This window comes from Budorcas taxicolor, chromosome 13 (genome assembly GCF_023091745.1).
Source record: "Budorcas taxicolor isolate Tak-1 chromosome 13, Takin1.1, whole genome shotgun sequence".
NCBI classification, from domain to species: Eukaryota; Metazoa; Chordata; class Mammalia; order Artiodactyla; family Bovidae; genus Budorcas; species Budorcas taxicolor.
This window is the reverse complement of record NC_068922.1, coordinates 21,056,260-21,073,176: the sequence shown is the minus strand read 5'-3', so window position 1 is coordinate 21,073,176 and position 16,917 is coordinate 21,056,260. Positions and strand designations below refer to the sequence as shown.

At 42.1% G+C, this 16,917-nt stretch overlaps 1 protein-coding gene across 3 annotated transcripts in view; it reads right to left on the bottom strand.

Annotated features, from left to right (window-relative positions):
- PLXDC2 (plexin domain containing 2) overlaps positions 1 to 15,326 on the bottom strand; it is a 449,542-nt gene extending 434,216 nt beyond the window's left edge. For all 3 annotated transcript variants that reach the window (XM_052650669.1, XM_052650668.1, XM_052650670.1), the window contains exon 1: positions 14,404 to 15,326. In XM_052650669.1, coding sequence (XP_052506629.1) covers positions 14,404 to 14,515 — 112 coding nt within the window. In that variant the 5' untranslated portion in view covers positions 14,516 to 15,326. The remainder of the gene's footprint in view (positions 1 to 14,403) is intronic.
- Between the last annotated feature and the right edge of the window lie 1,591 nt (positions 15,327 to 16,917).

Sequence of the window (16,917 nt, the reverse complement as noted above, 5' to 3'; positions counted from 1 at the left end):
GTGCTAAAAAACAAAACAAAAAAAACAGAAAACAAGTGTGGTTCCTACTCTCATGGAGTTTACAGTCTAGTGGGAGAAACAGTCCTCAATCAAGTAATTACTCAAATAACAATATAACTGAAAACTTTGATGTATTTACCAAGACTCAGATGCAAGCAATACATCTCAAGTAAAAACTGAAATTTCCTGACTTATGACTTATAGTCAGAGGGATCAGTCGTGTCCAACTCTTTGCCATAGCCCACCAGTCTCCTCTGTCCATGAAATTCTCTAGACAAGAATACCAGAGTGGTTAGCCTTTCCCTTCTCCAGAGGATCTTCCTGACCCAGCCATCAAACCCTTATCTCCTGCATTGCAGGAGGATTCTTTACCATCTGAGCCACCAAGGAAGCCTGTCAGGAAGTCTATCTATAGACGGCTTTAGATGTATCTTTTCCCAATGCAACAACCCCCAAAATAACTTTTATAAAAAAGACTCTCTCTTCCAGCATATGCATGTAACATTTACGCAAGGACTAATAGGCCTGAAGTCCAAGATGAAAGGTTATTATGAGTATCCACCTTTGGGACATATGCTGAACTATCTGGGGAAGCAAACAAAATGACAAAGACCCAAGTGAACAACACAGAGTCACCAAGATGACCTTCCTAAATGGTGGTGACATGCTGTTTCCAAGACGGAACATCCCCAAATAATGAGAAGGTACTGTTACAAGAAGAAGGGAGTAAGAGACACATATCAGATGTTCACTCCATAAAATTAGTGTGATATATCAGAAGGACTTTGGAGGATGTTTCTAGAAAAGCAATAAATAGAAAGATACGGTGAAAAAAATATGCTTGTAGAATAACAAATACAAGTTGAATACATCATGAAGCATGCTGACCAAAACTTCAGCAAGTGAATCACACTGAAAACCTTGGAGAGATTTTAACTCACATCAGTGAGGTCCCATTCTGGGTACAGATTGATGGCCTAGCAAAAGCTAAGATGTATGAAGCATTAAGAAATCTTTTAGGATCTTGTTGAAAAAATGTCTAATAAGTTGCCCAATGATTTGTATCTGGAACTCTTGTAAGTATATCATCTTAGAGCACATTTTCCAGTTTGCATCTTTAGCTTTGAAATACCTGGAAAGCTCTTCATGCAGATTTCATGGTTCATTATCTAATTTCTATTTCATTCACTGTTTATCCATCTATGCTTTTTAACCATGGCATTCTCTCAAGAGAAACAAATGAACCAATTTTACCATTTTACCAGACAATTCAAATTGTTGGAATGTAAATCACTAAAGTGTCGCTTTCTCTATTCTTCTTAGCTTACTGAGTGACTTGATCATTCTTAAACCATCATTTGTGAATGAATTGTCAGTTCTTCACAAACATATATGATAAATTCCTTTACTCTGATGTCAATCTCTGGTTTGTCTACAGATTGTAATCATGGGTATTTAAATCCAAGGTGTCATGTGAAAGAAATTATGAGTGAGAAATTCTGCCCAAAGAAATATGTAGAAATAAGCTACAAACAAAACCCTTTGTCTGAGTGGTAAATCTAAACAAATGAATAGACTCAGACAGTAAAGAATCCGTCTGCAATGTGGGAGACCTGAGTTCGATCCCTGGGTTAGGAAGATCCCCTGAAGGAGGGCATGGCAACCCACTCCCATATTCTTGCTCAGAGAATCCCCAAGGACAGAGGAGCCTGGCATGCTGTGGTTGATGGGGTCACAAAGAGTTGGGCACGACTGAGTGACTAAGCACCCATTAATAGTACTATCACACAAAGTAGAAGACATAACAAGACCCCTTCATTCTATAAATGTTCAGTGGGGCTTCCTGTGCTTGGAGCTGGTGAGGGAGTGGTGATCAGTCACAAACAGCCTCTCACCTTGGGCAGCTCACAGTCAAGTGCAGGCACGGCCTGTTACTCCACTGATGATAAGTGACACCATGAGGGTGTGCGGAATACACTTTGGTGAGGGACTCAACTCAGTCTTGGAGCTGGCAGAGAAACCCTGAGGAATGAGTCATTGATGCTGAAAATCAAGATGAAGCTGGGACCTGAAAGACCAATAGACAGGAAGAGAAGGAAAGGATGCTTCAAAGAGAGGGAACGGCATATGTAGCTTCATGGGGAAAGAAAGTGTGGGAAACCTGGTAGAGCAGGAGGAAGGAAGTGATGAACTTGAACCTAAAGAAGTAAACCAGGATCAGGTAATCGAGGCCTCTGACCTCTAGAGTGAGAGCCTGAGGAAGACTTGAAGGCATTTTCAGCAGAAGGGTGACACAGGTTCGCATTTCAGAAAGATCTTTCCAGCTGTGGAATGAAGAAGGGATTCCAGCAGGATGATGTTGGAGGGAAAGTGGGGCATTACTGAAATGAACAAGGCTAGAAAGGATGGTGCCTGCCAGGGCTAGGATAAGGGAACTGGGGATACGGAAAGGCAGTCTCAAGTCAAACATCAGTGCTTGGTTTGTAAAAAATCAGTGTCTCATTGGTTGTGCCTATTTTACAAACCGCTCTTCTAAAAACAGCTTGACCAAAACTAAGATTGCACAAATCTGGCTTCCTGTGTAAAGCTGTTTTGCAATGTGTAGACAATGAGACTATCATCCGCAAATGATGTTGAATCATGTTTTTAAAAATATCTGAAATGAACAACAGATGTTAAAAAGATAATGAAGGCTAAATAACAAAGAAATAAAACAGCCTGCCCAGCCTGTCCATTTACTCCCTATTAAAAAATATCCAGATCAGCAGGCAGGGTTCAGAGCAATGGCCAGACATAAACTGGGCTGAGAAGGAGGTGCAATTAGGATTTTCAAATTAAGCAAATTATAAACCTTTAATTTATTGTCTTACAGTCTAAATAAAATCACAAATTTACTATCTTTAAATGGAAGCAATTTATAAAGTGTACTCTCTTTCAATGTAAATCCTAAATCTAGAGGACTTTACCATTCTCATCAGAAATGATGCTTACAAATCAGCAAATTTAAAGTCTTGCTTGGAACTGCTATGCTAATCAAGAGATAGGTTACTAAAATGACACTGTAAAAACGTCATTTCCATGTATTATGTGCCTGACAGCCACCTCTCATTGGTGGTAGTTCCTAAAAAGTTAGGAATTAACATTTTTTTCTTTAGTTGAATTGTTCATTTTAATCAACCTATGGTTTCCCCCTGCTATTTCCCAAGAAGCAATTAGATTTATGTCTAGTATCATGATGTGATCAGGAAAATAGCACTAACATTCAATCTAAGGACATTGTTTCAACTAAAAAAGGTCACTTGCCAAATAGCTACTATTAACAATTTGTTATGAAGCACAGTGGTAATTGTTGTGGGTTTAGCTGTTGTAGAAAATAAATTACATCGTTTCCAAGTTGTTTTGAAATTGAAATCTTTACCAAATGACCCTAAGATATAAAGTGATTTCCATCAAAACTTCAACAGAGTTTTTAAAGAAATCTGAAAGTTTACTCTAAAATAGATATGAAAAAGCAAAGAGCCTTCCTTTGTTGTTATTTAGTCACTAAGTTGTGTCTAACTCTTTGTAACCCCAAAGACTGCAGCCTGTCAGGCTCTTCTGTCCGTGGGATTTCCCAGGCAACAATACTGGAATGGGTTGACATTTCCTTCTCCAGGGGATCTTCCTGACCCAGGGATTGAACATGCAGGTAGATTTTTTACCACTGAGCCACCTGGGAAGTCCAAAAAGCCTTTAGGATAGCCAAGATGCTCCTGAAGATCAAGAACAAGGAGGACAGCTTTGCCCCACCAAACAAAGACTTGTTAAAAGCTAAAGTAATTAAGAGTGTGGTATCTGCACAGGGATAATCTTCAGGGTACCATGCACCTTTATCTTTGAAGCATTATTATCTTTGGAACAGACCTTTGGAAAGTCTATCAGGGTTTGTCCCAGGTTTTACCTTTTATGGTAGAACATTCACAACCCCAGTAACCCATGAATTCTACCTCTAAATAGAAGTCCTACATATGAACATGAGGAGATGTATGTAAGGCTATACACAGAACCAGTGTTCAAAACAGCACTGACAGGCCAGGGGAATTAAGAGGTACAAACTTGCAGTTAATAAAATGAGTAACAGGGATGAAATGTACAGCTTGGGGAATGCAGTCAATGACTATGCCAAAGCCTTTGACTGTGTGGATCACAATAAACTGTGGAAAATTCTGAAAGAGATGGGAATACCAGACCACCTGACCTGCCTCTTGAGAAATCTGTATGCAGGTCAGGAAGCAACAGTTAGAACTGGACATGGAACAACAGACTGGTTTCAAGTTGGGACAGGAGGATGTCAAGGCTATATATTGTCACTCTGCTTATTTAACTTATATACAGAGTACCTCACGAGAAATGCTGGGCTGGATGAAGCACAAGCTGGAATCAAGATTGCTGGGAGAAATATCAATAACCTCAGATATGCAGATGACACCACCCTTATGGCAGAAAGTGAAGAAGGACTAAAGGGCCTCTTGATGAAAGTGAAAGAGGATAGTGAAAAAGTTAGCATAAAGCTCAACATTCAGAAAACGAAGATCATGGCATCTGGTCCCATCACTTCATGGGAAATAGATGGGGAAACAGCAGACACAGCAGCTGACTTTATTTTTGGGGGCTCCAAGACTGCAGTCATGAGATTAAAAGACGCGTATTCCTTGGAAGGAAAGTTATGACCAACCTAGACAGCATATTAAAAAGCAGAGACATTACTTTGCCAACAAAGGTCCGTCAAAGCTATGGTTTTTCCAATAGTCATGTATGGATGTGAGAGTTGGACTATAAAGAAAGCTAAGCACCAAAGATTTGATGCTTTTGAACTGTGGTGTTGGAGAAGACTTGTGCCTTGGATTGCAAGGAGATCCAACCTGTCCATCCTAAAGGAGATCAGTCCTGAGTGTTCCTTGGAAGGACTGATATTGAAGTTGAAGCTCCAATACTTTGGCCACCTGATGTGAACAGATGACTCATTGGAAAAGACCCTGATGCTGGAAAAGATTGAGGGAAGGAGGAGAAGGGGACGACAGAGGATGAGATGGTTGGATGGCATCACCGACTCAATGGACATGAGTTTGAATAAACTCCAGGAGTTGGTGTTGGACACGGAGGCCTGGTGTGCTGCGGTTTATGGGGTCACAAAGAGTCAGACACGACTGAGCAACTGAAGAGAACTGATAACATAACATCTTTGTATGGTGACAAAGGCAGTTAAAAGGTACAAACTTCCAGTTATAAGATAAGTACTAGGAATGTAATACACAACATGATAAATGTAATTAACATTACTATACATTATATATCAAAGCTCTTAAGAGAGTAAATCTTGAATTCTCATCACAAGGCAAAAAAATTTTTCCTTTGTCTTTTATTTTGTACCTATATGAGATGATGGATGTTCATTCAGCTTATTGTGGTAATCATTTCTTGATGTATGGATGTCAAATCATTTGCTGTCTGCCTTAAACCTGGGTTCTATCCCTGGGTCAGGAAGATCCACTGGAGAAGAAAATGGCAATCCGCTCTGGTATTAGTGCCTGGGAAATCCCATGGAGAGAGGAGCCCGGTGGGCAAGAGTCCATGGGGTCGCACAGAGTCGGACATGACTCAGTACGCACATGCACCTTAAACCTACACTGTGTTATATATCGATTGCGTCTCAATAAAACAGAAATAAAACATGCCATACCACTGTTCCATTTTAAGAAAAGTACTGATTTTTTGTTGATGGAAGATTGGATACACCCCTTAGAGAAAAATAACTGGAAGACTATATAAATCGATTGGGGGATAACTCAACTGGGAAAGTTAGGACCAACACAATTACATGTGATACATTTATATAAAATTCAGCCTCAATCAAAATTGTTTCATAACATATAAAAATTTTACAGTTCCTGCCATATTTACAAATGTCACTACAATGTTTTGATATAGGAAATATTATTACATATACTTCAATCTAAAGCTTTCATAAAATCCATTTAAGTTGAATAAAATAAATAAGCATTTAGAAAACTACATACAATTTAAAAATTCAAATTATAAATCTAAACAGATAAAAATATATACTATGCAAGATATACAATACCCTATGATGTTATGTCAACATATGAAAATAAAACATTGAGCAATACCTTTATAATGTAGCAAGAACATTTTCAAACTAAAATGTGAAATGGCTTTTTTTTAAACCTTACAAGTCAATTTTACTTTTATAGGGCATTCAGAGTTTTCAAATAGGTGTTAAAATATTCTTTAAACTTTTGTTGCATGACAATAAACTCAATGACTCTATCCCTACTGCAAACAAACAAGAACCAAAGATGCAAATACATAGCAATATGCCTTTTAGTTCTTGTTTCTTGGAATACAGAAAATGGTAAATAATTGAAATGAAAATAGTTTTGAAATATGTAAATTAGAAATTAGTGATATAAAAACAAGTTGACTGTCTACTAAAAGGGCTAAGTTACCCTTACTGTTACCCTTACCATTAAAAGGAAAAAGTAATTATAGGTGTATATTCCCAGGAAATATAGAAATACTAAAAGTCATAATTAAACTACCTAATATCAATCAATCATACTTCAATTAAAGTCAATAAGACAGCTAACATCAGATGATATAATATTTCAAAGAAGTATGGATTTAGTGCCCTATAGCTAATTTTAAACACAAAACTATGGTCTAACAAAATAATTGAGGTGTTTTTTTTTTTTTAATCAAAAGTTCAGGACAGGATTCCTTTAAATATCAAGAACCCATAAGCATTGAAAATATGAGTTAGTACAGCAAAAATTAATTCCTGTACACTTTTTCAGGACTATTTTGCAATGTAGATTACACTGATGTAATTTCTTCATAGACCCTTTCGAATGTATTGAAGGAAATGGATAACATGGAAAAGGGGCGGGTGCATGCAAAAGAAGTCAGATACTGCTACATCTGCAGTAAGGTCAATAGGTTCTTTTAACCAAACAAACAAAAATATACCAACTGAATAATCAGGTTCATTGGGTCAGTAGTAGCTGCTGTCTAAGCTGTATCTTGGAGAGAATTATGCAAATACGTATGCACTGTATGTACACAGACTCAGAAAGAGCTGTGCTTTAAATGCACCTACAGGACTACTTCACATCTTGAACATCATCATTGTTTATGAATTTCACATAGTAAAATAATACATTCCACCTAGCTTACTTCCCTTTCAGGGTTTAGGGAAATAAATATTTAATAGGATGTCCAAATTACGATTTCAGAGAGAAAAAGTTGGGAGCTACTGCTACAAACAGATACATATAAACACAGGAGGATATTACTACTATCTAAAAATCATCACTGCACATTGAATGTTCCATATTCCAACTGCACCAAAGAACACATGAGCCTGATCTAAATAAACCAGGGTGTACTTACCAAGCAGCAAGCTTAGAGAGAATTTATTGGCTTTATGTAGACTTCTCCTATCACTGAACACTCCAAGGACTCTGTACAAACTTGACTTTTAAACATTCTGATTCTCATGCAGTTTACCCACAGGGCAAATTCCAATCAGGCTCTCTATAGTCCTATAGCCACAGTCAGATAAGCACCTTACCTAGAGGATCACACCTTGAACAATACGTATTCAAGGGAAAATTTCCAATTAATGAGTGAAAAATAATAGGTGGGGGAAAGAGAGGAACTAAGTCATCAGTTCAGTTCAGTTGCTCAGTCGTGTCCGACTCTTTGTGACCCCATGAATCACAGCACGCCAGGACTCCATGTTCATCACCAACTCCCGGAGTTCACTCAGATTCGCGTCCATCGAGTCAGTGATGCCATCCAGCCATCTCATCCTCTGTCGTCCCCTTCTCCTCCTGCTCCCAATCCCTCCCAGCATCAAAGTCCTTTCCAATGAGTCAACTCTTCGCATGAGGTGGCCAAAGTACTGGAGTTTCAGCTTTAGCATCATTGCTTCCAAAGAAATCCCAGGGCTGATCTCCTTCAGAATGGACTGGTTGGATCTCCTTGCAGTCGAAGGGACTCTCAAGAGTCTTCTCCAACACCACAGTTCAAAAGCATCAATTCTTCGGCGCTCAGCCTTCTTCACAGTCCAACTCTCACATCCATACATAACCACAGGAAAAACCATAAGATTCCAGAAAAGTAAAATGGAAGTCATTTTGCATCCCTGCCTTCTTGACCCTCTCTTGACAAAATCACAGGCCACTGTCTACTGTAATGCCTGAAGCAGGGAGGACAGCTGATTTTAATTTGGAGGGGAGAGGCGAGTTACTAGTGCTCAGATGTGTTTGGATGGCCTCTGGAGGAAGGGATTGCAAGTCTGTGTTTTAAAGAAGGTCACACAGTTTCTGACCCTGTGTTCAGATCTACAATCCTTAACAGGCTATCCTAATTGCAAACAGGCTCCTGACAAGACCTCTAATTCTATTTAAATACCCAAATCTGTGCCATCAATCCATATCTTATCACCTTTTTAATTAAAGAGGGCAAAAGAGAAACATGGAAAAAACATGCAATGAGTTCAAAGTCTGGTTACAATCCAATGTAGAATACTTTGTATTCTCTTCTTTCCTCCAATAGAATTCTTTAGGCCAGGCAAGACATGACACAATAAATAGTGGGCAAAAGTGTCCTAGAAAAAGCATCACTACAGTACTGTCTGTATTTCTTAGTCTGTCATTCTGCAGCAACTTCCTCAGCTGAACAGAATCATAGTCTGGGGGATAGTGAGAGAAGACCTCCTGTGTAAACCTCAGGGAAGAAGAAAGATTTCTCAGAGTGGGATACTGGAAAGAGATAATCAGAGCTTCATGAAGCTTCATGAAATACGTGCTCAGAATAAAGGCAAAGGACTGAAATTAGATTAAAAGAAAGCAGAAAAGCAACTTTGTAATATACAACCTTATGTATTAGGGTGATTGCTTTTTATTTACTTATTTCCCCTCTCTAAAACTAATACAAGATTTTAAGTGAGAAAAGCTGGACACAGCTAAATGAAAGTAGGGGAAGACAAGATGAAGACCTAGGTAAACCAGTACAAGAAATGCACCCCAGAAGATTCGTATACTTGTTGGACTCGGGCCACAAACTGTGCTCTGAGCTTTCAAAAAACCTTGTTTTTTTTAAAGTAATATTTCTGGTCGCTATTCATAATGTCCAAAAGATACAAACGAACCAGTTCATAACAACTGTATCATTGTTAAGGCACAGTATCTTTCTTTCCCTCCCTCCCTCCCTCCATCTCTTACTTGAGGAACAATTACTGTGCAAAGCATTGCACCACACCCCCAACCACCTTCCCCAGTAACAGCTACCATGACCAGTTTTGCGCTTAGTTGTGTCCAGCTCTTTGTGACTCCATGGACTGCAGCCTGCCAAGCTCCTCTGTCCATGGAATTTTCCAGGCAAGAATACTGGAGGAAGTTGCCATTTCCTACCCTAAGTGATCTTCCTCACCAGGGATCGAACCTGCCTCTCCTGTGTCTCCTTCATTGGCAGGTGGAATCTTCACTACTCCACCACCTGGGAAATCCAGTAATGAGTTTTGGGAGACCGTTTTGAAAGCCACGTTCAGTGTAAGTTCATGGAATGAGGCCTAAGCACAAATCAGTTGAAAAGTAATTTCAAAAAGAACTGAACTTATTTAATAGTGTTCATCGCCACTAAAAATAGAGCACCACCACTATATACACATATCATGTATACACACACATATATACACACATATATACATACATACACAGAGTATACACTGTACTTTAAGGTATTAGATTAAGTACATGAGAGAAAATAAAGTCAGAACTCAGAAGTGTAGCAGAATAGTGCGATGAACTTTCTGAAAGTTCTATTAACAGAAGGTTTAAGGCCGTTATGACAGACCTTTGGATTCTCTTCTCTCATTTTAAACTATTGTTCTGAGGCCTATTGTGTATTATTTCCATCTGACTGGTAATGGCCATCTGAAGAGCCTGTTTTTTGTTTTGTTTTTTTGTTTTTTAATCAAAGAAAGGTAGTTATTGGCTCATATAACTGAAAAGTCCAGGGGATATAATAGCTTCAGGCATGGCTGGATCCAGGGCCACAAACACTGTCAACAGGACTCAAGCTTCTCCATCATGTGGCTCTGCTTTCCTCTGTACTGACTGGCTTCATTCAGAGGCTGGGATTCATGTAGTGGGAAACTGACCTAAGACTTTAAATCTCATAATCATGGTTGATCAATTCATTCATCTCTATGAACATACTGTTTCTAGAAGGGAAGACACATTTTAGGAAGCAAAAAATGAGACCAAAACTATTGAAAAGAATCCACAGTATCGACATCTCTGCATGAAAGTATCTGATTCTCACAGACAAGAAATCTGTGGGGAGTGAATTAGTATATTTCACTCCTAAGTTTTACTCAAGCACATTCTCCTTGATAAGAACCTCTTTCTAAAGATCAAACTTAAGAAGTGCATAAATGGTTCTAATTGTAATGATTCTGAATCTCTGTGCAAATATCCATGAATTTCAAACCTTACTTCCGAACTGAATATTCAAGATTAGTTATGTCTCATTCCAAACTTACCCAGCCTCAGGCTTCAAATTCTATCTATCCTTTAAAGAAAAAAGACTCTCACATTCTATATTTTAAAAATGTTTTATATGCAATCTGGAGTCATTGATAAAAAAATATTTTTAAAAATTTTCTAATAATCTGACACATGCCCATTTTATAGAGAATATTCACTTGAATTAACCCTCTGTCATAATCTTTTGCCCCAGATATGTCTATATATAGTGACAGTACATCTCAACAGAAATGCTCTCATAGCAAACTCCACAAATTAGTGGTATTTCAAATTAAGTTTTTCAACTCTAATGAAAGCAGAAAATAATAGAAAAACATCCAACTAGAGAAACAACTAAATATAAATGATCTGCTAAAAATAAACTACTTGTCTCTACAACAATATTAGAAAGTTTAAAAAGTGAAAATTCCTTGGGGTCCTAAATTATCATTGCTCTCTCTCTAGTGGTAATGAATGCATTTGCTGCATTAAATCATGTTTAAGAGCAATAATGAGGCCAAAATATAACTACATATTTTTAGGCCTTTTTTCCTGATTTAAACTTTTGAGTTAAGATTAATGCATCTATCTCCTTTGACATTGTTACTAAACTTTTACAATCAGTTCAGGATATAAAGATGAATGTATGACAATACAGAAAGGATTTGAGACTTATAAAATTTAACATTATTCTAGGCTTATTTTTCTCTAAATATTGGTTGAGGCGTACTATTTAGTATGAGCAAATACTTTTCAGATATAAGTATCAATACAACCAGTCCATTCTGAAGGAGATCAGCCCTGGGATTTCTTTGGAAGGAATGATGCTAAAGCTGAAACTCCAGTACTTTGGCCCCCTCATGTGAAGAGTTAACTCATTGGAAAAGACTCTGATACTGGGAGGGATTGGGGGCAGGAGGAGAAGGGGACGGGACGACAGAGGATGAGATGGCTGGATGGCATCACTGACTCAATGGATGCAAGTCTGAGTGAACTCCGGGAGTTGGTGATGGACAGAGAGGCCTGGCAAGCTGCGATTCATGGGGTCGCAAACAGTCGGACACGACTGTGCGACTGAACTGAACTGAAAAGCACATTCAATCTTTTAAAAAGTTCACTATACAATAACAAACTTTTAATCATAAGAGAGATGTTTTCAAATATATTCTTGGGAATTCCACAATAATGTGGTAATAATTGCCAACAGTGATGAAGAAGAGAGCATTCGGGGTTTTCCATTACTTATTATACCACAAGAATGTATTCAAAGTATAAGTCTACATGTAGGAAGTACTATATAAATGTTAAATGAATATTTAATTTTAATGAAAAATGGGAAATAAACTCTCATTAAGTTGCCATTCATTTTTAAATGTCAAGTTGAAATATCAACAAATATTGTACATAGGAAAAACAAAATATTGAGGATCATTAGTCCAAGGTTTGGGAAAGAATGGGAAGGAAATTAGCAGTTTCTGTGCCCTCTGGTGGCAACAAAGTCAACTGCAGCATTTCTAAAGTAATGCATAATAAAAATGTTTCTGTTATGAAATCAGGTTTCTCCCCCCGTGTCAAAATGTCTGTATTAAAAATCCTGATTGCTACATGCCAAATTCCAAGACTGTTGAACTTTTTAAAAATTTCTTGTTTTGAACTTTTAGCTAGACTATTTTACAAAGGAAATTATTTTTTTCTTCCATTTCATTGCTACACTTTATATTTTACAGTATGCTAACTATTTAATTCCAAGATGATTTCATGAAAGTAATGGAGATTGATATCTGGGAAAGAAGCTACTTCAGTTTGTAATATATCTTTAAAAAAATTGCCAAGAAATTTAAACTATTCCTTTTTACTCAAGCCTATAAATATATGGGCTTCTAGAGTAGTTTTCCAACAGAAATATTCATTTACAACACCTGCAGATTTATGTTGAGCAATATATGTATTTTATAATCCCCGAAGTAAAAGCTTTTAATTATATGACCAATTTTAGAGTGGAAAGGATTTTACCCTCAATTTGAGAACTTAGTAAACTTACATATATATATTATTCTTTCCTTAGTAATATATTATTAATGGAAAAAGGTCAGGAAAAAATAAACATTTGTTGACTTTTTTTTTTTTTACTGTAAATGCATTATTTACTTTCAGTGCCAAAGAAGTTTTCAAATAAACAACTTAGGATGCATTCTGGCACACCCACCTCTCTAATCTCCTTTGGGATATAATAAATTGCTTTCTTTAAGCATTTATTTTTTTTCATGAATATACCCATTAAAATTACTGTTGCCCTTTTTAAAATAAATGTGCTGTTTCCCAGACGAGTAACAGTTTTATTTTTTTTACCAATGAAATGTATCAGAGAAATAAACAGAAGGTATGATGTATTGATATAAATAACACCTTGTCAAGAACAACCTATGTCCTTCTATGCAGAACAAACCGACATCCAGAAAATTTGCGTTTTATTCACAGCTTTAAAAGTGGTATCTTGCTGCCCACTCCCATCCCCAATACACACCCCTCTGATGATAAACCGGAGCACAGTCAGAATCGGTTTTCTCTGTAATATTTTCAGCAGGAGCAGACAGTGTTTCGGGCTGTCTGAGGTTGGTAAAATTTCATTTAAGGACCTCCTTCTAGATTCACCTCACCTGGAATCCCCAGGTGCTCTCCCTAGCCTTCCCTCTGCGAATTGCAAGTATGACATTTGTGGACGCCAGAATACTTTCCGAGGAATCACTTATTTCCCCTCCTCGGAATTAAAAGAACAAAACAAAACCTTGATTATTCTAACCAGCTAGCGTTTATTTCTCAAGAGTTTTTTCCTCATTCACCTACTCTCAAAGTCTATGCATTTCTGGGGTGGGGGGGCCGGGGGCGGGGCGAAATGGGGAGCAGATACTCGGTTCACGGTGGACAGGGTCCCGGAAGGCAGCTGGACCTTCCGCTCCGCAGAACCTGTCCGGGAGAAGCCGGCGGGCCCCCGGCCGAGGGCTGCATCGCCCGCTCAGCGCTCGACCCCGGGGGCGCGGTCCTGGGCTGGACGGGCACCTGGCTGGCGCAGCCGCCGGAGCAGCGGGCGCCGCCTCTGGGCTGTGCGGAGCTCCCAGGCTCCGCGCGGGGGCAGAGCCAGGCCACTCGCAGGAACCCCTGCACGTTCAGGCCTGTCCGCGAAGCCGGCCGGCGGAGGACAATGGGGCGGGTGGTTGGTCTCCAGAGGCGCGTCCACCCCACCTCTGCCACCTCCTCTCCTCCCCGGTGTCCCGCCGCACCCACCCCGCCCCACTTCCAGCGCCGGCTCAGCCCCAGATAGCAAGAGCGAGCAGAGGTTGGGACCGCCTGCGGGAGGAAGGTGCGGCCACAGGGAATTTTCTCCAGCAGAGGGGAGCGCTGCAATCCCCGGCTGCCACCACATCCGCCACAATGCACCCCCTTAGTTTATCTCGGCAGGAGGCAAAGAGGAGGGAAGGAGGAGGAGCCCGGGAGGACGCAGACCAGGATGCGTCCTGGGGAGGTATCCGCGGGAAGGTTTGCTCTAACACCCGAGCCCTCTCAGGACGCCTCGGGGGAAGACAGTACCATCCCCTGCTTACCGCAAGTGGTAAATCCTTAAGAAAAACCCTCAGTCCCTACTACCCTACTCATCCAGCCAACCTTCTGCTCATCTGAGAAGCTCAAGTTTACTTGAAATGCAATTGCAATAACTTTACCAAGGGCAGATAGATGGAGTGGAGGTGGGTGGAGAACTGGGTACCAGAGAGGTCTTCGACTGGGCAGGAAAGCAACAAGCGAAAGTGCATCTTACCATTGACTTGATTTCCAGGCTTCCCTTCAGCGAACTGAAGCCGGTCCATTAAAAAGTGGCAAAGTAACACAACTCCTGCAGCAGCCAGGTCGGCCCTCCGGAACCTCGCCATGCCGCCGCCGCGATCTCCCGCTCCCCGCCAGTCCTTCCCCGGCGCCCTGTGCTGCTCCGGGGCTCCCGTTGGGAATGGGGACAACGGGGCTGAATGCTGCGGACCGGTCTCGGAGGGACGCAGAGGCCTTTGTAAATTTCTCTGGGATTGCACACCCAGGAGTCTGAACGAGGAAGAAGGGAGTGCAAGCGGAGCGCAGTCCTCTCCGGACCTCCAGGTCTCCCTTCACAACTTGCCACAACACTCGCAGTCCTCACCCCAGACACAGAACAACAACTGCGGAGACGAGAGGCCACTTGCAGCTGGGGCTGGCAAACTCTCTGTTCCGCACAGGCAGCGCCACCCCGGTGCCCGCAAACGGTGACTTCCGAGACCCAGCGATGCGCTCCACTGGGTTCAAAACAGATCTAATTCCACAGCCGGCGCGGGTGCCTCCTCCAAATCCAAGAGGGCTGTTGGCTCGGAAGGAACTTTCCCGTCTTGGGATGGCCCCCCCAAGGAGGCTTAGGTTTGCGGGAAGGGGGTTAACAGCGGGCTGGCGAAAGCCCTCCGACAAGTTTTTCTTCTTTTCTTCGCCCGACGCAGGACGCGCGTCCTCGCCCGCAGCGGGAGGGATGAGAAACCCCTAAGAACTGAGCCTTGGGAAGGCTCAGGCTGCAGCAGTCTGAGGTCCGAAGGCAGAAAAATGTATTGGGAAACGGGGGGTGGGGGGGAGAAACCGAGAGGAAAAAGTCAGGCTGAAACCTATTGGGACAGGGATCCTCCTGGCGAAGGAGGAGGTGGCCCCGAGCCCCGGAGTTTGGTGGCGGAGGAGGCGCCGCCGATGCCGCCGTGCTCCCCCGCGCTCCTGCTCCACACTTTGGGGAGGGAAGGCGGCTCGCAATTTGCTAGATCCGCCGCTGCACCCTCCTCCCGCCTCCCTCTTCCCTCCCCCTCGCTCCTCCCGGCGTCTCCCACCTTCCTCCCCGAAACCGGCAGCTAGCACCGACCTGTCCAATGGCTGCACTTTCCTCGGGGCTGGCAGAGGAGTCACCGAGAGATTAAACCCGGGGAGGAAAGCAAGGGGGAGTGAGAGGGCAACTCCAGCCTGGCGTGCCCCTGGCAGCTCGGCGGCCAGGAGCTCCGGGAGAGGAGGCGAGAAAGGCGAACGAGGAGGGGCATGCCGGACGGCACCTCGGCGCCGCTCGGGCGCCATCCCCGCGCTCGGCTCGCCCCCACCGGCGGCGAGCCAGCAGCGCCCGCACCCACCTGGCTCTGGGCGGCCCTCGCGCCCGTCTGCGGGGCTTCTGCGGCCCAGCAGCCGACCCGGGGGCCACTCGCCGCCGACGGGGTCTTCCTGGGCGCTAAAGGGTTAATTACAGCTCGCCATTCCTGGGAGGGCGTGTGCGGCGGAGGTGGGGGGTGCGGAGGAAGCAAACTCAAGCCAATTCGGTTACTGACCCAGCGAAGCCCTTTCGGACCCCAGACCCGCGGGGCCGGGGCAGCGCGCGGCGGCTCGGACCCGCCACGGCGGCTTTGTTATAAACTGTCAGCGGGAGCGAAAGCGAGAGTTTAAAGAAACAGGAGGCCCACAGAATTTCCTACGGGGGCTTTAACTGGCTTTCGCTAGCTCGTTTGTTTTTGTTTTTTCAGCTCGCGGAAGTGCTTCAGCGTTAACCCTTTCCAGCCCTCTCAATAGTCTACGTCTTGTTTTGAATAGTTAACTTTATTTTAATTGGGGTAAAGCTTTACAAAGAAAGAAAGGGAAGCGGCACATCGGTTAAAATTCTAGAACCAGACTGAGTTAGGATTCCACCTCCCCTACTGATTAGCTAAATGGCTTTGTTTTCCTTAGAGTCTCAGTTCCCCATCCGTCAAATGGGGAGAATTGTAGTTATACCCTTAAAAGGTGGTTGCATTGGATTAAATGCGTTAATAGGGAATAATTAAAGAGTTGAGAACAGTGCCTAGCACGACGTACATGACTTTATGCTTCTTAAAGAGAGGAGAGGGAAGGAAGAGGAGAGAAGGCATTCCAAATCAATTGGAGAAGTCGCCTCAGTGGCACAAGTGCGAACGGTCCTGTTAGTCTTTCCCATGCTCTGAAAAATTCATGGGTGCCATCCATAACCACCTTAATTTTGTCTCAATACCCACTGGAAGTGGAGCCAGATAATTAAACTACTCTTCCAATTTGATGCCCAAAGAATACCTCTCATGGTTACTTGGCTGGTGAGCAGAAGAGAAACAAAAAGTGTGCCGTGTTGTCCTCAACCCCATACTCAACTTGCTATTTTGCAAATGTTATGCACACACAATTTTTTATGCTCGTTGCTCTCTCCTGAGTTTTCTTCCAACCAGTTGATTGTCCCTCCTCACCTTATTTACAAAACCTGGTTCTTTTACTTCTGCCCAGCCAATCG